Source organism: Lontra canadensis, unplaced genomic scaffold (assembly GCF_010015895.1).
Source record: "Lontra canadensis isolate GAN:19392208 unplaced genomic scaffold, GSC_riverotter_1.0 scaffold148, whole genome shotgun sequence".
NCBI lineage: Eukaryota > Metazoa > Chordata > Mammalia > Carnivora > Mustelidae > Lontra > Lontra canadensis.
This window is the reverse complement of record NW_022631142.1, coordinates 537,458-558,766: the sequence shown is the minus strand read 5'-3', so window position 1 is coordinate 558,766 and position 21,309 is coordinate 537,458. Positions and strand designations below refer to the sequence as shown.

General features: G+C 37.9%; 1 protein-coding gene across 3 annotated transcripts in view; it reads left to right on the top strand.

Annotated features, from left to right (window-relative positions):
* Nucleotides 1–8,878: 8,878 nt before the first annotated feature.
* The window catches only part of EPS15 (epidermal growth factor receptor pathway substrate 15), a 140,727-nt gene continuing 128,296 nt past the window's right edge, over nucleotides 8,879–21,309 (top strand). The window contains exon 1 of one of the 3 annotated variants that reach the window (XM_032844156.1): nucleotides 8,879–9,035. In XM_032844156.1, coding sequence (XP_032700047.1) covers nucleotides 9,003–9,035 — 33 coding nt within the window. In that variant the 5' untranslated portion in view covers nucleotides 8,879–9,002. The remainder of the gene's footprint in view (nucleotides 9,036–21,309) is intronic. The other 2 variants (XM_032844155.1, XM_032844154.1) reach the window with 2 other exon arrangements.

Sequence of the window (21,309 nt, the reverse complement as noted above, 5' to 3'; positions counted from 1 at the left end):
TGCATCCTTAATAAAATCCAGCCCAACTGAATCACAATACCTTTTCCAGCTCTTTGCTCTTTCTTGCTTCTGGGCCTCTGTGCACATTATTCCCTCTGCCTGATACACTCCCTTCTCCATCCAACCCTTGCTTCACCAGGGCAATTTCCACTCATGCTCTAGATATCAGTTTATATATGGCTTCTATTAGGAAGCCTCCTCTCCCTTGTCCCACAGCACAGTGTGTATTTCCACCTCACTGGGATCTTATTCTTTTAACTTTATTATATTGCATTTATAATTGCCATTTTGCTTGTCTATCCTCCTCCCTAGGCTATGCGCTCTTTGAGGGTGGAGACTATGTCTTACTTTTGTAACTCTTCTGCCTTGCAGAGTGCTTGGGACGTAGTTTGTAATAAAAACTTGATGTGTTGAATAAATTAATAAATGGGAAGAAGCCATTTATTTGCTTTTTGTAAGTTCCATATTTCAGTAAACCTCATTGGTAGTTCTAATCAGTGGTCTGAAAATGAGCCCACAAAGCTAGGAGTTTGTAGGAAGTTGTTCAGTGTTCCCTTATGGGTTTGAGATAATTGTCCCTTGAAGTTCCAATCAGAACCTTCCCTGTTAAGCAGTGTAAAAAAAAAAAAATTTTTTTTTTCACAGTGCCCTTATAGGGATAATTTGTTTAATATAGAATTTCAGATTTATGGCCTTTCAAAACCAATTGGTTTTCTTGAATCCAATTCTTCAAAGTTGATGATTTTCTAGGCCCCACTGCATTTCGATGTAACAAAACTACTCAAAACATGTAATGAGGTAGGGAATATCATTCCCATTTCATTCATGAGGGGAAGAATAGTTTACGTAACTTGTCTAGGTTCCCAGCGGCAGAATTTGAACCCAAGCTTTTTTGACAATAAATCAATACTTTTAACCATTTACTTCCTCCATCTTACCTACTTAAAATGTATAATTTTACAAAAAGAGTAGGTGTATCTTACTTGAGGTTAAGCTTGACACTTAGTAAGCCAAAATTGTATATCGTCAGAGTTATCCCTGAAAAATTCTAGAACTTATTTAATATAATATACAGACACACTATATCTGCATAAGCTCAACACAGCAAGTTATTTTCTTCAGGCTTAAATCAAATCCTTGCCTCTTTGGTTGAGTATAGGCTGAAATCCTTGGCTTACATATAGAGATAATATTGAAAGTAACAACAAAAACCCTTTCTTTTTTTTTTTTTTTTAAGATTTTATTTATTTATTTGACAGAGAGATCACAAGGCAGAGAGGCAGGCAGAGAGAGAGGAGGAAGCAGGCTCCCTGCTGAGCAGAGAGCCCGATGTGGCTCGATCCCAGGACTCTGAGATCATGACCTGAGCCGAAGGTAGCGGCTTAACCCACTGAGCCACCCAGGCGCCCCAAAAACCCTTTCTTAAAACACTGAGCACTGAGGGTATATAATTACATTCCTATCAGTTAAATGCAAACATGATGCTACTCCCCTTTTTAAATACTTTGATTTTCTGGACTGTAAGATAGAATGGATAGTGCCTCCAGTAAAATAAGTACCTTTTAAAAAAATCTTTCAGTGCCAAATATTGCTAGGAATCGGTACAGTCTCTTCAGACTTTCAAACTTTGACAGATTTATTTGAGATTTCTGTTGCAGGTGAGATACTGACAGTATTTCTTAGGAAAGCTAAAGAAAATGGGGGCAGTTATAGAGATAACTAAATCCTTAATTATCATTGTCTTAACCATAATGTGATAGTCCCCATTTGTTGAGTACTTATTTCCATGTGCCAGACAGTGTGTAATGTGCTTTATAAGCATTGTCCATTTAATTTTGTTTAGCACTCTGATGTAGTTCGCATAAAACAGAGGCTCAAATACTTTTAATAACTTGCCCATGGTGTTATAGCTTATAAATGGGGGACTTCAATCTAATCTCAAATTTGTCTGATTCTACACCCCATCCTCTTAATCACTGTCCTGATGTCAGGGTTTCTGACTTTCTTTTAAAGGGGTACAATAGGAGTGCCTGGATGGCTCAGACGGTTAAGCCTCTGCCTTCAGCTCAGGTCATGGTCTCAGGGTCTCAGGGTCCTGGGATCAAGCCCTGCATCCGACTCTCTGCTCAGTAGGGAGCCTGCTTTCCCCCACCCTCCACCCCCCCACCCCGCCTGCCTCTCTGCCTCTCTGCCTACTTGTGATCTTTCTTTCTGTCAAATAAATAAATAAAGGGGGGTAAAATAGATTCCAGATTGTTCTTTTAAAAAATTAAGGTGATTAGATTTAAAAATGTCATCAGTACAAAACAATAATGGTCCCTTTTGTGTCCAGTAGAGATTTTACTCGTCTGAGAATCTCCAGACAGGCACATTTCCCTAAGCCTCTTCTGGCCCAGCCATGATTCCTTCTGAGTATGTCCTAATATCTCCTCCATCTTTCTCTGCTAATTCCTTCCTCTCTCATCTCACTATGCTCCATTCCACAAAACATTTCAGCATGCTCAGAACATACTTGCTCTTCTGTGCTTTGTTGACTCATATTTTCCTGGAAAGACCTGGCCCCCTTGGAGGTGTTGGTCAGGAGTTTGAGAAGTCCCAGAGAGTTTTAAATAGGGAAATCACAAAATCGGGTTTTTTTGTTTTGTTTTTAGTTTTAAAAGGTCACTCTTTATGATAGAGAATTTATAGTTGTAGGTGCAAACATGAAACTGGGGAGATTCGTGAAGGAATTTCAGCAATGGTCCAGGAGAGAAGTGGTAGTGGCAGTGAAGACAGTGAGAAATGGTCAGATCGAGAATATATTTTGAAAAAAGAAGTGGAATTTTAGATATATATAGGAGGTTAAGCCAACAAAACTTGCTTATAGGTTGGACTTGGGCTATGAAAGAAAGCACAGAATAAATGAAGAAAAGCAATGGACTGAACAAGGCAGGCTCTATTAGTGTTATAAGATGTTCGATACACAGTAATCATTTTAAACTGAGACATAACTGTTATTATGGCTTAGAAAATCTTTGAAAGTGTTGTTTCTCATTATATGTGTATGTGGAGTGTCTTACTTTTCTCTAGCTACATGAACCTGCTGAGTGCATGACACTAGCGCTAAGTATTTTCACAAAAGTTGCATCATTTAACTTTCACTAAACCCTTAGAAGGAAGAGTTAATATCCCATTTCAAAAAAGAAAACTAAGTCTTAACTTATGATTTGACTGAAGTTATACAGTTGATAAGGAACTTAGTTGAGATTTGAAGTCAAAGTTAAAGCCTATGCTTTTGTCACTGCAATGATTCAAAGGTACAAAATCAGAATTCCCCAAACTTTTTCTCTGCATTATTTGAAGTCTCTGTTGATTCTCATGTGTCCTATTTTAAAGCCCAAGGCTGGAAAAACAGGACAGCTTTGTTCTGTCTGTAGCCCATCCGCTGACTTGCCTTGTGATTTAGGGCAAGCTTCTTAATTTGATGGTGTCTCAGCATTCCCACATGTTAAGCAGGGCTAGTAATTAGTGATGGAGACAATGCTTTGAAATCTGCAGATGAAAGGACCTGAGGTCTTGAGTGCAAGTATTTTCTTTCCCATGGTGTTCTTCTGGTGTCTTATAGTTTTCTGGAACCTTCATAAGAGAAGAGAAGAAAAGAAAAGAAGAGAAGAGAAGAGAAGAGAAGAGAAGAGAAGAGAAGAGAAAAGACAAAAAAAAAGGAAGGAAATAGGACAAGTATAGAACTGTGTTTGCTTGCTCACTGGAAGCCAATGGAACTTTAGGAACATAAATGTAATACTCCTCCTTACTCTCTAGTACTTGATAAATATCACTAATGGATAAATGAATTTTGTTTAAAAACCATTAAGGTAGTTTTTTGAAAACTACTGATGATCTTTAAAAATTATTTCTATTTTTGTTTCTGGTTTCTTAAACCCTAAATATTCTCTAGTAAGAAGAAAAAGGAGCTAATGTGTTTTTAGTGTCCACTGTGTGCTAGGTGTCACGCTAACTGCTTTCACATGAAACTTCACTTAAGCATCCTATTATCACAATCAAGTAGGTGCTATCATTACCTTCGATTACAATAAACAATGGATTGATATAGTTCACTGACTTGTCCAAGGTCACAAACTTAAGAAGTAGCAGAGCCAAGACTGGACCAGACTGGGGCTTCCCAATTCTAAATTCAGACTCTTCCCGGGACATCCCATTGCCCTGAAAAATTAGCGATGAAGACAGTTTTGAAATGTCCTATCACACCCTGGCTGTATGTGGCATTTAAAAATCTCTTACTGCTTGTTCTTTTCAGTTCCTGGCACAGGGACAGTTATTTGTATAGCACAATTGTTATTATTGTGCAGCTTCACATATTCTTTCTGCCCTGGGCAAACATGAACAATAATGGGCTATCTTTACGCAATGAACAGCTTGGAAGCATGAGCTCCAGATTATCATTACAATTGTAGTTTAATTTTTTTTTTCTGTAGCTTAGCACCATTTATATGGAAGGCCTTTCTCAAAGTCTCATGCAAATAAACTGGTTCTTTGTGTATTCAGAGAGCGCCTCAGTTTTTTTTCCTCCATAGTTTGAATCAAGCATCCTGTATTTTTGAATGCTGACATCACAAATACGCAGTGTTCTTGAAAAGCTGGTATAACAGTCACCTCTAAAGTTGGAATATAAAGAAATAAAAGTAGCTGTGGTGTCCCAGAAGGGTTGGTTGGGGAGAAAGAGTGGGGTGAGAGTAGGATAGAAAGAAAGATGGAAAGATAGGCTGATGACAAAGTTGTTCGGGATCTAAGTTCTCCTCTTCAGGATCATCTTGGGTTTAGGGCTATTATAAATCCAGAGCCTCATCTTCAGTTTTCCATGTTCAAAAGCACCATTTTATCAAGTCTTCTTGGAGGTGATCAATGTCTCAGTGTCTACAGGACACATGTTGCTAGTAAAAGGGCATGAGTCAGAAGACTTATGTATAATTTCTAGCTTTCTCACTATGAATTTGGACAAATTCCTCCTCTGTAAAATAAAATTAATAATAATTCCCACAGGACTGTTGTGAGGATTACATGCAATAATGTACATGAAAGCAGCATTTGTTGGTTGTCAGTACTCAGATTTAAGTCATCAGACACAACTTTATTACCAAGAGAACATCTATCTTTCCTATAACAGGATACATGAGTCAGATGTTCAAGGCACTCCTTTCTTATGGCCAACGTATTTGCAAAACTCTCTTAGTAATTGGACAGTTGTCTGAGGGGTAGAATTAAATGGTGATCTTGAAGAATGGTGTTCTTATAGCTACCACTAATTAGGCATCTATTCCAGTCAAGACATTGATAGGGCACTTATACATGATTTGTAGTCCTTATATCATTCCCATAAAGTAGGTATTATTATCTCCAATGTACACATGAGGTATATGAAGCTTAGAGACCTAGAGCCATTAAGTTGTCCTAGAAAAAACAGGTAAGTCCTTTTTGTCAGCTCCATGAAGCTCGTTCTTATTATAATGAATTAGATCATAACATATCTTCCATTAGCTACATTTTACTCTCCTAAAATAGATTTGGGATATGACCCAGTGCTTTGATGAGATCTGGGACAGGCATTTGCAAACTGTCATTTAAAAAGAAATCCAGTCCCAGAAGTTCTAGGCCTTTTTAGGAGTTTGGACCATCACTCTTATCACCCATTACATGTCGTTTTAAATTTAAACCAGAACCAATGAGTGGAAAGGAAGCCAGTACAAATTATTGTTGGTCTGGAAAGGGGTCTGGGACAATACCCAGGTAATAATTTTTAGCTTGTCTTCTCTTGCTGTGGGCTCTGATTATCACTATTGTTATTTGAACCAAGGCCCAAAACTACTTTAAGTGGCTTTCCTGAAACAAGTTACTTACAAAATAATTCTTCCTTGGTGTTCTTATCTGTGAAACAGGGATAAAATAAGGATGCAAATAATAACTATCCATAACATTATGCATTTTTTAAAAGATTTTATTTATTTTATTTATTTGACAGAGAGAGAGAGAGATCACAAATAGGCAAAGAGGTAGGCAGAGAGAAAGGGGAAAGCATCCCCGCTGAGTGGAGAGCCTGATGCGGGGCTCGATCCCAGGACCCTGAGACCATGACCTGAGCCGAAGGCAGAGGCTTAACCCACTGAGCCACTCAGGTGCCCCAACATTATGCATTTAATTCACTTCAACAAACCTTTATCAGGTACCTATTTGACTCTAGGAGTTGTGCTAGATTCTGTATGTGAAAACATTTATAAATTGTGAGTAGCAATTCTGAAAAAATACAATGTATTGTTTTTGATTTACTATAAATCACACAATGATTATAACAATAATAATTCCTTATGTTTCCTCCATATTTTCATACTGATCTGCTCATTTTTTTAAAGATCTATTTATTTATTTGAGAGAGAGAGAGCGTGAGCATGAGCAGGAGGCGTATAGGGAGAGAAAGTCTTAAGCAGACTCTGTGCTGAGTATGGAGCCCAATGCAGGGCCCGGTCTCACTACCCTGAGATCATGACCTGGGCTAAAACCAAGAGTGGGACTCTTATCTGACTGTGCCACCCATTTTCCTCTGATCTGCTCATTTTATATATGAGAAGCTGAGTCTCAAACGGGTTAAATGGTTTGTCTGAGGCCACACACCAAATGATTCCAATATTCTCGTTATTAGCTGCATACCTAGCCTTTCTGGAAAGCTTCCACTCTATTCACCCAAGAGTAATATCTTCTTTACTTCATATTGTTTGGAGGAATCTCTTTGAATAGCAAGTGAATTTATAGTTCCCATAGTAATTTATGGGATGGCTTTTGAATAGCAAGTGAATTTATAGTTCCCATAGTAATTTATGGGATGGCTTTCAGATTTCTTAACCTGCATCTACATCTATAACTACCTCCATCTTTAGGTATTTTCATATATTATATGTCATTCATCCTCACAACAAGCCTAAGGTTGTACAGCTGGTAAATGGTAGAGCCAGAATTGTAACCTGGATGTTTCTGGTATCCAAGCCTTATTTATTCCACACTGCTATATTGCTTCAGTTATTAGCCGTATAAACTGGGCAAATCAATTAACCCCTATAATATTTTTTCCCTCATAATCTTCATTTACTGCATCTATAAAGTGGGTTTATACTTTTCAGAGTTGTGAAGCTGAAATGTGATAATGTAAAATAGAAAAGTCAAATAGAAACATCAGTTGTGGTTATAGTTGATGAATGTACCATGGTAGAGTAATTTAAAACTGTATTCCCCCTTCCTCCTTCCTTGAGTTAATAAGAATAACAGCAAAAAGAGACCCAAGGAGACTGTTGAATAAGTGTTTGTTCACCAGACCTGCATGGCTGCTCTTTGTGGCTAGACTTTGTTAAAAGGGGTCTGAGCAGAGTCAGGAGTTTCTGGGGGCCCTTCTGGGATGGTTTGCCCATTTTGGCAAAGGTCTAAAAAGTTAGGTGAGGTTTATTCCATGAGCTGGCCTTCCCGGTATATTAAATGAGGGCTGCCATAATGGTGACAAGGTCATGGGCCTGATAGAGCTGTGGTTTGTTGGTGTGGGAAGCCACCATGACCGAGAAAGAAGACCAATTCTGGGCAAAAACATTTATTGAGGCCTACTCTGTGGTAGGCTAAATGGCGAATAGGATATAGTAATGAGTCAGTCCCCTGTCCTCAAGGATTTTACAGTGCGGTGGGGTAGAGAAAAGCCTTTAATTAACTCTTAAAAACAAGATGAGTATAATAAGAATCATATTAGAACAACTAAAAGGTGGGGCTGGAGTTCCTAGAAGGTTTCTTAAAGTAGTTGGCATATAAGCCAAGTTTTTAAAGATCAGGATTTCTAGTAACTTGTTGTTTATTCCAACTGAAGATGGCAGTATGAGATAGTGGAGGATGCGTTATATTTAACACAAGCAGTAACGAGGCTTTTTATTGAGTACCTGTTGCATGCTAGGGTGTGAGGATATAGAAATACATTAGAAACAGTGCTTGTTGTTGAGAGCTCTCAGTGTAGTGGGGTAGACAGGTGTAAAGAGTCATTAGAGTGATAATGACTTCATAGGGTAGAGAAGAAATGTCAAAAGAAGAGTGTGTAACTCTGACTTGGGGAGATCAGGAGATACTCTGCAAAGCGGAAAATACTTGAGTGTGTCTTCAGAAACTAGAAGTTTGCCAAGAGGACTATGGTAAGAGTTAGGAGGCTGTGGGCACCTGCACAGGTCCCAGTGCTCTTTTATAAAACAATGTAAGTGTGGCTGGCAGCAAGCAGGCAAGGATATTATTCATCATCCCTCCCACTTGGATTTTGACTCTTGGAAGGAATGACTTAGAAGTCTTCTTTTTCAATATCATGCCCTAATAGCAGATGGTTAAATGACAGGTTTTGGAGTGAGACCTGGATTCCAACCTGGCTCTCATAATCAGATGTATGACCTTACGTAAAATACTTATTTGTGTTTTGGTTTCTTTATTTATACAACTTACTTGAGTCTTAGTTCCTTCCATTCATACAATTGAAAAATAAAATGTCTAGCACAGAATCTAGCATATTTTAATAAAGTACTGTTATTTCTATCATCTCATTTAGTTTTCACCTGGACTTTGGGTAGAGTTTCCCCCATTTTTCAGAAGCAGAAGGCGACCTGCTTAAAGTTTACAGCAGTCTGTAGTCTCCTACACCTACGCAGCCCGTCCGCCTTACTGCTATGTCCGTGCCGGTTTTTCTCAGGCGGCCCTGGTGGGTAGGACCCTGTCCGGTAGCTCAAAATCCGGCGCCAGGATTTGGGTACCGCCGCGCTGGCGCCGGGCGGGCGGGGCCAGGCGGGGCGGGGCGGGGCGGGCGAGAGGAGGGAAGTTGTCGAAGTTAGGGGAGACGCCCGCCCGCCTGCCCGGGCCTCGCCTCTGACCGCTCCCTCCGCCTCCTCCCCGCCCCGAGCCCCAGTCAGCCCGTCCTTCCTTCCCCTCCCGTGCATGATGGAAACACCATGGCTGCGGCGGCCCAGCTCTCCCTGACACAGGTAACGCCGCCTGCCCGTCCGGCTCGGTCGGCGGGCGTCCCAGCCCGGCCCCCTCCCCCACCGTCCTGTGGTTCACCGACCCGGGCAGTTTCTCTCGCCGCGGGCGGGGTGGCCTTCGGTGAGAGCTTGAGCGTGTGTATATGTGTGTGTGAGTGTGAAACTGTGTGACTGAGGGAGGGCGCCATCCCGAGCCCGCAGCTCCGTCGCAGCCTCCGTGACCCCGCCCCACTACCCCCCCACCCCACTTCTCGCGCGCCGCTTCCAGCGGCCCCTTGGTCCCACGGCTGAGCGGACCCTGGCCCCTGCCCTGTTCAGCCGTCGTCTGGCCCCTCTCCTCGCAGCTTTCACCCAGCGAGGAAGTTTCCTCCTTCCAGGCCAGAAGTACTCCAGGTGAGCTCCTGTTGAGCTCCCGAGGATTAGCCTCAACCCCAGGTCAGCGAGGCTGGCTGTCTGGGCTATGCAGCGCGCTTTTCGTAGTTAAAAGTCACCTTCCCGACCCAGACGCCCAAGGCCTCCTCTAAGATAGCCTTTCTTCTCAAAACGGGCCTTTTTCCTCTGGAGTCCAGCGAAAGCCCTCCCTTCCCTAGCAGTTTCCGATAATTAGCCTCTCTTCCAAATAAGTCTTACACTCTCCCAAGTACTTACCCTGCTGCCTCTTCCTAAATTCAGCCTCTTCCCCCCCATCAGGTTTCCTTATGGGTTGGACCCCCCAGTTCCGTCTCTCTTTGCTTCCACTCTCATGGGGGGGGCTGTCTCTTAATCGCTGCCCACACGGATAACAGGGAAACATACTTCAACAGGTGTGATGGTTCCTTCAGTCTTGGCGCTGGAAAAACTGTAGCGATCACTCATTATGGGGGAACCTGTTCTCAGGGTCTTTCCTCTTGCCTTTCTGTTTCCTGCAGAATCCAGTCCTTGGTCTTCCCAGAAAACCTTGTGCTTCAACATCGTTCATTCTGGGAGCCTCCTCCTTCCCTCTCTGTAAAGAAAGCCAGTTGTAATCTTCTCATGATGTTCGGGATGATGAGGACTTGCACCTGTCAGTCCCTTCCTTCTTTGATCAAAACTCACCCCGGCCATAAACTTCTCAGGTTGTTCTCTCCAAAGCTGGTGACCACATACTTCCCCATAGGGCCCACCACAGCCTGCCTTCCTGCCTTGTATCTCCCTGCCACCTTGTAGTCTCCTTGGCCTAGATTTGTCAGTGCTTATACATTTGGGCCATTGAGTTTTTTGTGTTATTGGGATATTTCACCTAGCATTCTGGAATACTGAAACTGAGTGAGGAATGTTCTCCCCAGGAACCTGGAGTCACATAAACATGTGCCTCAGGTAAAATAACTAACTTTAGTTTGCAGGAATTCTGTTTCTAAGTGAAGTCTGTCTTTCCCAGGTTTTCTTGATGTTGCTTATCCTATTTTGACAAGCAGATAACAGGGAAGAATCCTTGGAATGTGGTGTTTTAGTTTTAGTGGTGAATCTCTTTGGAAGCGTCCTCCAGAGATTTAAATTTGAGGAGTGGCAACATTGACTTTTGGGTGTTCGCTTTTTACGAATCTAGTTAGTGACTTGGATTATACAAGATCCTGTTGGCAGCTCTTGCTCTCTGGCTGTGTTGGCCAATTCAGGCAGTTTTTCCCTCTTGAAGTTTTTGTTCTCTTGAAGTCTTCTATAGATTTGTTTTTTAGTTGTTTGCATACTTTATTCTCTGACCTGGGTGATGTTTTTAGTTTCTGTTTACTGTCATTCATCTCTGGAGATTTTCTTTAGGCTCTGTCAGTTTTACAGACAGTTAAATAATTTAAATATGTTCTTGTGGTTATGTATTTAAATACTAATATGTACACAAAGTAAATAGTGCATCGGGAGTATTATCCTTAAGTGTCTCACATATGAGAGAACATGTGTGAGAACATACATTGGTGGTTCATTTATATTGATAATTCAGATTAAGTCAATTTAGAATATTTTGATTTTAAGACATTAAGAGGCAGTAACATCTATGTTAAGGGACAGGAAAAAGAACCTTTCTAAGAGTTAATATACCCTAATGTGCCTCGTTATTTTAAAACTTTCCTAATTTGTGTTTTTTAAATTTTTTAACTGCTTGAAGCAAATAAACTAAGGTAACAATGCAGCCTGGTTTCACATTCATTATTGATCTGTTTGTGTCACGCCCCACCATCCACCCGCAAATATACACACTTAGGCATACTCAAGTGGAAATCCTCCAGGGCAGGGACATCTTTTAATTCATCTCTCTTCCTCAGTGCCCACCTGGAAGAAGGTGATTACTGTCTTATGAATGACTGAAAATTTTAAAGGGCTCTGTGACAGTTAAAAGATTAAACAGTTGCTGAAAGTGGTTTCTGCCTCTGGTCATGAGATAATAATGGTTTTGGAGTAGGTTCTTCCATTTAACAAATATTGATTAAGTACATATCATGTGCTAGGCACTCTGCTGGGATTGTCTTGTTTATAGTTTTTTGCCTTTATCAGTTAAGCAAAACTGACAGTTTGGGGGAAAAATGTGAAAAATATTTTAATTTACTCTTTCCTTCCTCTTTCCCTGCCTAACAACCAACCCACCAGCTCCCAGCCACCAAAATAAATTATTTAAATTATCATATTATAGCTTCTAGAGAGGATAGAATACTACAGTAATGAAATTTAGTTCCAAGAGCTAACTCTATGGAATGAGTTAGATCTCCAAGGCCTCAGTTTTCTTAATTTTAATACTCATTCAACAAATATTTGTTGAGCATTTACTGTGTGCCAGGAATTATGTGCTAGGTACTGAGGCTATACTAAGGAACAAAATAAATAACAGTTCTTGCATACAAAACATGGAACTTACATTGTAGTAGGGGAGTTTGAATTAGTTGATCTAAGGCCCTTTCCAGCTGACCTTCTTTTTTATAGATCATATGCTATGATTTGTAGCTTTAGTGAGACTTTCCCAGAGGTACTTTGTGCTGGGTAGCCTTAGTGTTTGTTTTCTTTCTTTCACTTTTGAAAATGTTTAGTAGGCTCCCTGCCAAGGGTGGAGCCCAGTATGGGGCTTGAACTCAACCACCCTGAGATGGAGACCCAAGCTGAGATCAACAGTTGGATGCTTAACCAACTGAGCCACCCAGGTACCCCTAGCCATAGTGTTTTCTAATTTCAGTTGTCTTCAGTAGACATTCTCTTTTCTTCTAATCGATGAGAAGTAAAACTTGAATCAGAAAGACACTGTGATTTTTGCTTATAGTGACAGATTACAAGAAAGCTATTAATACTTTCTCTCTTTTAGCTTTTCTAGTTCCCCATTTCCTCTTCAAGCCTGTATTCTTTTTTTTTTTTTTTAAAGATTTTATTTATTTATTTGACAGACAGAGATCACAAGTAGGCAGAGAGGCAGGCAGAGAGAGAGGGGAGAGGAAGCAGGCTCCCTGCTGAGCAGAGAGCCCAATGCAGGGCTCCATCCCAGGATCCTGGGATCATGACCCAAGCAGAAGGCAGAGGCTTAACCCCCTGAGCCACGCAGGTGCTCCACAAGCCTGTATTCTTAATAATACTACTGCTATCAGCCTTTTTAACTATATGTATATATGTATTTACTATATGTATATATGTATATACTATATGTATATGTATATATGTAGTTTACTGTACATACAGGGGTGTTCCAGTATGCAAGGAATTTTACTTCATTTGATTTAACACTCCATTTTACGAACCAGGGAATTTACATGAGCTAGTAAGTAAGATTTGAACCAAGGTATGTAGGATTTCAAAAGCTGTCTATTTCTCTGTGTACTAGATGCTTGGCCTGTCCAGTGTTCCCTTGTATTTTTGATGCTCTTTTTCAGTAAATGCCCTGTTGTCCTAATTAGATAGTAAACTTGAAGATGGAAGCCATGTTTTTTGCCTCTGAGTCTCCAGTGTCTTTTATGATAGGTTGACGATAACAACTGTGGGTATAGAAGTGGTGTTCTTGGTGATGGTAAAAGTTTTATTTTATTGAAATATGACATGATACGAGTATTTTAAATGATCATCCGGCAGTTCAGCTTTATGCTGAGGTTTTCTTGTTTAATTTAGCAGGGACTCTTTTTTAATAATAAAAAAGCCCTTAGAATGGGATTTAATTGAAAAAATTCTTAGTATGTGGTCTAAGCCAGTAAGTGCTGTAAGAATACTTTTCCTTTTAATGCTTTTTTTTAAATTGAAAGAGTGATATAACTGTATTACAGAAACTTTGGCAATTGGAGGAAAAAAATCTATAATTTACAGTTTGTGGTGTTTATTTTCAGTTTTATTAAAGAAAAAATACATGATGTGTTAATGAATGTGTCATCTTAGTGATCTGGTTTAGTAATTATGACAGTAAATATCAGGACACAATATAAAAATTACATGTTCTCAGAAGCAGAAAGAGCATATTTATTTAACATGACATAATATTTGGGTTCTTACTATGGGAAGGGCACAATAATGATACTTTTCTCTTGTGCCTGCAGTTACAGTACGTATACTCAGGAAATCCATACCTCTTTGAGTGATATCCAACTGTTCTCAAAAATGGCTTGGAATGTTCAGCATTTGGGAGGAGTTGTCATAGTTAAAATTAATTAGGAACAGTTGGGTTTGTTCAGTACAGAGTCTCCCAGGAGTAACGTAAGAGTGTATTCTTTGGTTTTCACTCTATTTGCAGACAGTGATAATGGACTAAAATGTAGTAGAAAAAGATTGAGCATCTTTCTTTGGTAACGAATCATAGTTCTAATCTCCTCTCACACTAATAGTCTGATTTAAGGACTCAATCTAAGATGTTTTACTTGCTCTTCAAGGAATTAAACACACTTATACACTTCTTTGTTTCATGAATTTTGCACTTAATAATATTGGAACTCTGGAAACCAGAAGCAGGAAAATGGGTTGAGAGAGAGAGAATGAAAGAGAAAGAGAAAGAGAAATATCTGGTTACTTGGAGAATTGGTAGAAATAAATGGAAGGTTAATCCAGGCAGAGTTCATTAGGTAAACCCATACACTGGAATTTCATGTTGAAGTGTTTAAACTCTCATCAACAAGATAAAATATTATGCCTTCATTAAAAATTGTGTTTATTAGGAGCTTGTAATAAGAGGAAGAATATTGTAATTTAAATGCTGTATTACATCAAAGTGGAGACATTTTATTTAGAAGAATGATCTAACCCAGTTAAGCATGCACAGAAAAAAAGACTGAAAGAAAAAAAAGCACCAAGGTTTTATAATAGCATGGTTATAGTTTTATTTACCTTCTTTTTGATGGTGGACTTGTATTTCTTTTGCAATCTGCTGATTTAGCATTTCTGTATGACAACTTTTTTTGGAATATTTATTAAGTTAAAATGAATGACTATATATAATGTGAAAATCTATTCTAAGATTGCATTTACACTTGCATTTCATCTTAAACATTCCCATCTTTGTATTTAGAGAAATTGGTCAGAAGAATGATAATAATAACTATTGTTATAATTGGTTTGGAGAATTGTCAAAGACTGATTTTATAAATTTGTGTGCTGCTTTATGATTTACAAAGCGTTTTATTTTCTCATTTGATTTTCACAATAACTAACAAGCTAGGCTATTGCTATCATTTCAAATTGGAGAATACTAAGGCTCAGAATTTGCAACTTAAGTTTTACAGTAAGTAAATAAAAACATAAACCCATGTTTTTTAAAAAATTCAAGCAGTACCAGGGAAAGCCTCCTTCCTGCTCTGGGTTCTGAGTCTCCTTCCTAGAGACAGTCATTCTTGCCACTTTGTTTTGTTGTGTGTATTTCCAGCAATAATCTGTGATGTATATGTAAATATGCATGATTTTTCTTTTGAGTAGCCTGCATATTGTTTCATGGCTTATTATTATTTGTTTATTTATTTATTTTTAGCTTAATTTAGGAGATTGTTCTCTACCAGCACATATAGATCTCCTTCATTATTTCTAAAACTTTGGGATCTTTACTTATATGAATATACTGTAATTTATTTTACTAGCTACCAAACGATGGCCATTTATGTTGCTTCCAGTTGTTATGACTAACAGTGCTGCACTGAATATTCTTTTTTTTTTTAAAGTTTGTATTTATTATGTCTTTGTTGGTTATGTGTTAAAATTATCTTCTACTTTGACTTGTCTTTCCACTTTGATTATGGTGTTCATGTTATATGTAAGTTTTAAACAATTCATGTACTCAAACCTATCAATCTCCCTCCCTTAGTAGCTTGTGCCTTTTGTACTTAATACATTCTCAGCGCAGAGTATGCTCAAATTTCTATCTTCCTCTCCCTCTACTCCCCCCACCCAATAAATAAAAATCCTAGGGGGAAAAAAAAGATTGTATTTATTTATTTGACTGACAGAGATCACAAGTTTGGGGGCGGGGGTTGTTAGGCTCCCTGCTGAGCAGAGAGCCTGATGCGGAGTTTGATCCCAGAACCCTGGGGTCATGATCTGAGCCGAAGGCAGAGACTTTAACCCACTGAGCCACTCAGGCACACCTGCAGTGAATATTCTTTTACATACCTTTGTGCACAGGTGTGAGTATGTACTTTAGTTTTTGATAGCTGTAATTGTTGGGCCAAAACTGCTGATTTACATTTGGAAAGACTGTACCAGCAACAGTTTGAGTATGCTTTTCCTTCTCCGTAGCTTCATTAATACAGTATATTAGCAAACTTTTGTTCATTGTCAATTTGATAAGGAAAAAAGTCGTGTTAAAAGTTGGCCTTATGCACTGTATTTCCTATCACATAAGTGAATTTTTTAATATTTTGTGCAAAAGTAAGGTAGAAGTGAGATATAAGAAACTTAACTTTGTGATACAAATAATGCTTTCATGAATTGAAAGTGCAATTAAAAAAGGTTGGTGCTCTTTTAAAAAGTTGTTTTTTATATAGTACCATATATACAAAGAAAAGTAAGCCTTACTTCCCCCCCCCCTTTAGATTGGGGATTTTGTAATGGGAATTTAATGGTACCAGGAGTCTCATCTGAAATAATCAAGCCACTTGTATCTTGTTATGTCTCAATAAAAATAAAAATCTGGCTAAGAACAATGGGACAAGACCATACTTTTTTGGGGGAGAGCTTCTAAAATATATTTTTTGAATTTTTTAGATCATGGTTTTCAACTTTGGCACAATTGAATTTTGGGCCAGGTAGCTCTTTGGTGTAGGGGGTCTGTCCTGTGCATGTGGGATGTTTTGCAGGTTCCTTATTCGTGAGATGCTAGTAGCACTCTTCCCATTTGGGACAGTCAGAAATATCTCCAGATATTGCCAGATGTTTCCTGGGGGACAAAATTGCCCCTAGTTGAGCATCACTTGTTTATATATACTTTTTAAACTCAGTGATCCAGTAAGGCATATAGGAGATAAAGAAGTATGTGCCTTCTTGGGATATGGAGAGAATAGTTCATCTTCATATTTTTATCACTAAACCTGCTATGTGGCATGAATGGCTACTTGTGCATAGATTTTGAACTTAAGAAAGTTAAATGGTAAGAAACTGGAAATTGTGAATTTAATTTTATATGTAACTTCTCTGCCTTTCTTAGTGTGGTCTTTAGTTGTGGAACAATTCTATCTAGTGGGCTAAGTATTAATACAAAGATACGGAAAGGAAAACATTCTTATGCCATTATTAAGAAAGAAGAGGACTGATGTTTTGTAAACTCCTAATAAGCAATAGATACTTTTAGGTGATTTACATGTATTATTTCACTTAATCTTCATAGTGTTTATAAAGTAGCGATTAATCTTCTATATTACTTACTTAGGGTTGTGTTGTAAGCAGTAGATTTTTGAGATTTGAACCCAGGTACATCTGTTTTTAAACACATTTGCTATACTGTTTCCTGTAAATAGTCTTTGACAGTAAGTAAAACAGCTATGAAAATGAACATTCATGTGATACTATATTCCTCCATTGTTATGTAAAAGGAACAAATTATTGAGAGTGAGGTATGTGTATGTGTGTGTGCTTATGTGTGTGAGAGAGGGAGGGAGAGAGAAGAGATCAATATTGGGATAATGATAACAATAATACTTATTGAGCTCTTACGTGTCAGGCACTGTTTTTAATAATTTTTACAACCTGATGAACTTTTGAGTAATCCTTCTAACCTGATAACTGGATCATCCTTATTATCTTTGTTTCACAAAAAAAGGAAGAAATTTAAGCTCAGAGGTGAAGTAATTTGTTCAAGGTCAAGCTGCTCCTAAGTAGTAGTAGAGCCAAAATTGTGAGACAGGTAGTGTAAACAATGCACATAAACTGAATGAATGTGTTTTTGAGGGCAGAATAATAGCTCTGACAGATCTAATTATGGTAATAACACTTGGTTAACTGAACGTATGTTCTAGGCTGCAGCATCTTTTTATGTGAAAATCACCTTATCATTTGCAAGGACCAAATCTCTAGAAAGTGATCATTATACCAGATAGTGGAGAGTTTTTGTAGACTTGATAGAAGGTAGTGTTACATTTTGCAACCTAGGAATTTATTACTCATGAAAACCTAAGCCTGTCTTGGTTTGTGTACATCATACCAGTATTTATTTTCAAGCTAATACTCTCTTGGATGTCATAGTTTGGACTTGGAGTTCCTTCAGTATTTTAATGCTAACGATAATACCATGTATCAGAAAAAAATTCCCTAAGAAACAAACTGTTTTATTAAATAAAACCGAAAACCACTAGGTGTAAGGATTTCTGACACTCCACATATGAACATTGTAGAGAGCTAGGGTGAAATAATGGGAGATCTTGGGCTTTGCAATGAGAATGTCTTAGATTAAATCCTTTGTTTGTGTAATAAGTTTCTTAACTTCTGTTTCTCTTTTTGTTTTTTTTTTTAAGCCTATAAAATGGGGGATACACTTTGCTTGCAAGATTTGTTGTGAAGATTATGTGAGATAATGGGTATAAATGTCCAAGATCAGTTTAAATGGTAGCAGCTAATAATAATAACAACAACAACAACAACAACAATAACAACAACAACAACAACAACAACAACTGCCTGCAGTAGCCAAATATTTATAGTTGGTGGATTTTACTTATTTATAGGGCCATTAATTTTTGTGAACTGTTGTACTTAGAATTGTCACAGATCATGGATACCAAGGATTACTGGTAACTTTATCTTGTATTCTATAGGTATAACACAGATATATCATTAGGCATATATGAAATATGTGAAACTTCTGTGCATTAAAGATGCTTCAGTTACTGCTGGTTGATCTCTTTTATTTCAGAAACCATTTACTGAATGCCTCCTGTGTTGTCATCACTCTGTTAGGCCTTAGACATATAAGGAGAGAAAGACCTGGACTCATGCATGCAATGAAGTACCTTTTAGTCTTTTAGGGAGATAAACACTGACTTTCTGGGATGATGATGATGATGATGCCTTGAGAAGGGGTGATGGAAGTAAGGCACTAGGGTGCTGTGGAGTATTCTGTGATTATGATGGAACATTTTGTGGTAGTTTAGTTTTTGAGTTGATTGGTACCATAGATAACATTTTAAATTGTATTTGAAAGGATAGCATGAAGCAATAGAAACATTTGATTCAAGTCAGAATGTATTTTGGTGCATAGGGTCCACATTGGGGGATGTGCCATTTTCTTATGATTCATTCTCTGCTTTTTTTTCCTTTGTATTAAAGCAAGAATTTTTAACCTGGAGCATAGGATATTAGCGAGGGGTTTCTAGGATAGCTTTCAAAGAATCTTTGACCTACTCTAAATAGTATGTAAAAATTTAAGAATATCAAGTTTTCTATCCCAGGGATACTCAGAGAAGTTTTATTTTATTTTTTAAAATTTTAAAAAAGATTTTATTTATTTATTTGACAGAGGCAGAGAGCACAAGCAGGGGGAGCAGCAGACTCCCCACTGAGCAAAGAGCCCAACATGGGGCTCACTCCCAAGGACCATCATGACCTGAGCTGAAGGCAGCCACTTAACTGATTGAGCCACCCAGGCACCCCAGAAAGTTTTATGTGATTTTTGTTTAGTTTATAAGATCTTGAATGGCAAAGTAGACAGCAGCAGTATTCAGATAGGAACAATAATCGCAAAAATGCTGTTGTGAAGGAATTAAGTTGAATATATTTAATTTGGCTTCAGACTACATTTATAGTTTATAAAGTTCATTTAGCATGGGAAATTGGCATTAAAAGTTGTAGCTTGAAAAAGATGGGATGATTTCAGTTTGCATATAGTTTTTATTCTTCTTTACAGGCTGGGTTGCTTTCATACTTAGTCTTGGTCTCTACATTCTGTTCCATGTTTTATGTTTTGTTTTGTTTTTTTATTCTGGTATACTTTCATATGGGGCCTTATAAGACCTTGGGGTGGAATCTGGACCATCTGGTACTTTAGAACAGTTAAAAACTTAACTCTATTGACTATACTTTGACCCAGACTGTTTGAAAAGTCCTGGTTTGTTTCTTTGCTTGATGGGTTTTTTTCTCTGTATGCTCACAGCTTTTTATGACTATTTTCTTCCTTATTTTAGTACAGAAATTTTACCAGTCCTTGATGGGTTTTTTCTTCTTATGCTCACAGCTTTTTATGGCTATTTTCTTCCTTATTTCAATACAGTGGTCTTACCAGTATCAGTGTTCATAGGCTAAGGTTAAGGTTAAGGTGGACAAGTCTTATTTTCCTATAACCTCATTCACATATACACACACAAAACTCTAATATGGAAAACTTCCCAAAACACTCTACTTTTTAAAATGAGTGTATGATTGTCATGACTTACACATGTTTAATAAATATTAAAAATATTTAAAAATTTATTTTTAGGCAGTAATTATAGTTTTTTTTTATCATGAGGCTAGATGGAAGAGAATACTCAGTAAATTTACTGAATTTATTTCTATTACTGGTTTAAAATATTTCATATGTGAAAATTAATGGTATTTTTGACCTATATTTGCATTTAGAAATATGAGCTATCAAGCACTATTAAAAAGCAGTAAAGCAGTAGAGGTACTGAATTTATAAAATGTTTAAAAATTGTTTAGTTGTTAATAAGCTTTCTTTGAGCTCCCTGCCATATTTTTTCTTTTTTTAAACAAACTTAGTGACATAATCTGTGTATCATACAATTTACTGATTTAAAATGTACAGTTCAGTGATTTTTAGTCTTTATAGATGTGTGCAACCATCACCATAGTCAATTTTGGAGCATTTAATTGCCTCAAAAAGAAACCTCATACCATTTAAGTATCATCCTCTTCCATGCTTTCCCCAGCCCTAAATAACCGTTAATCTATTTTCTGTCTCAATTAGATTTTCCTACTCTGGACTTTGTATGAATGGAATCATGTACCGTGTGGACCCTTGTGACTAGTTTCTCTCACTTAACATTTCTTAGGTTTATCCGAGTTGTATTAAGTACCAGTACTTCATTCCTTTTTTGGCTAAATAATACTTCATAGTATGGTTATACCACATTCTCTTTATCTGTTTTTCCATCAGTGGACATTGGGGATGTTTCTTCCTTTTGGCTATGATAAATAATCTGCTATGAACATTCATGTACAAGTTTTTGTGTGGCTATATGCTTTTATTTCTGCTGGATATTTATCAGACCAAATAGTAGCTTTATGTTTAATTGTTTGAGGAACTGGCAGACAGTTTTCCAAAGCGGCTGCACCATTTTGTATTCCCACTAGCTGTGTATGAGGATGAGGACTTCGCATCTTCTCTAGAAATTGTTATCCGACTTTTCAGTTCTGGCTATGGCCAGCATTCTAGTGGCTGTGAAGTAGTATCACGTGCTTTTGATATGTATTTCCCTGATGACAAATGTTTTCTAGCATCTTTTCATGTGCTTATTTTAGCCATTTGTATCTCTTCTTCAGAATAATGTTCATTCATGTCCTTTCCCATTCTTCAGTTGGGTTATTTGTCTTTTGATTATTGAGTTTTAAGAATTTGTTATATTTGTTATATATCTAGATGTATGTTACTTGTGAGATACATGGTTTGCAAATGTTTTTTTCCCATTCTCTGGATTGTCTTTCCACTCTTCTTGATGGTGTCCTTTGATACGTAAAACTTTAAATTTTGGTGAAGTCCAGTTTATCTGTTTTTTTTTCTTGTTTGTTACTTGTGCTTTTGGTGTTTTATCAAAGAGTTTTTTGAAGGGAGTTGAAGGAAATTGGAAGGGGAGGTGAACCATGAGAGACTATGGAGTCTGAAAAACAATCTGAGGATTTT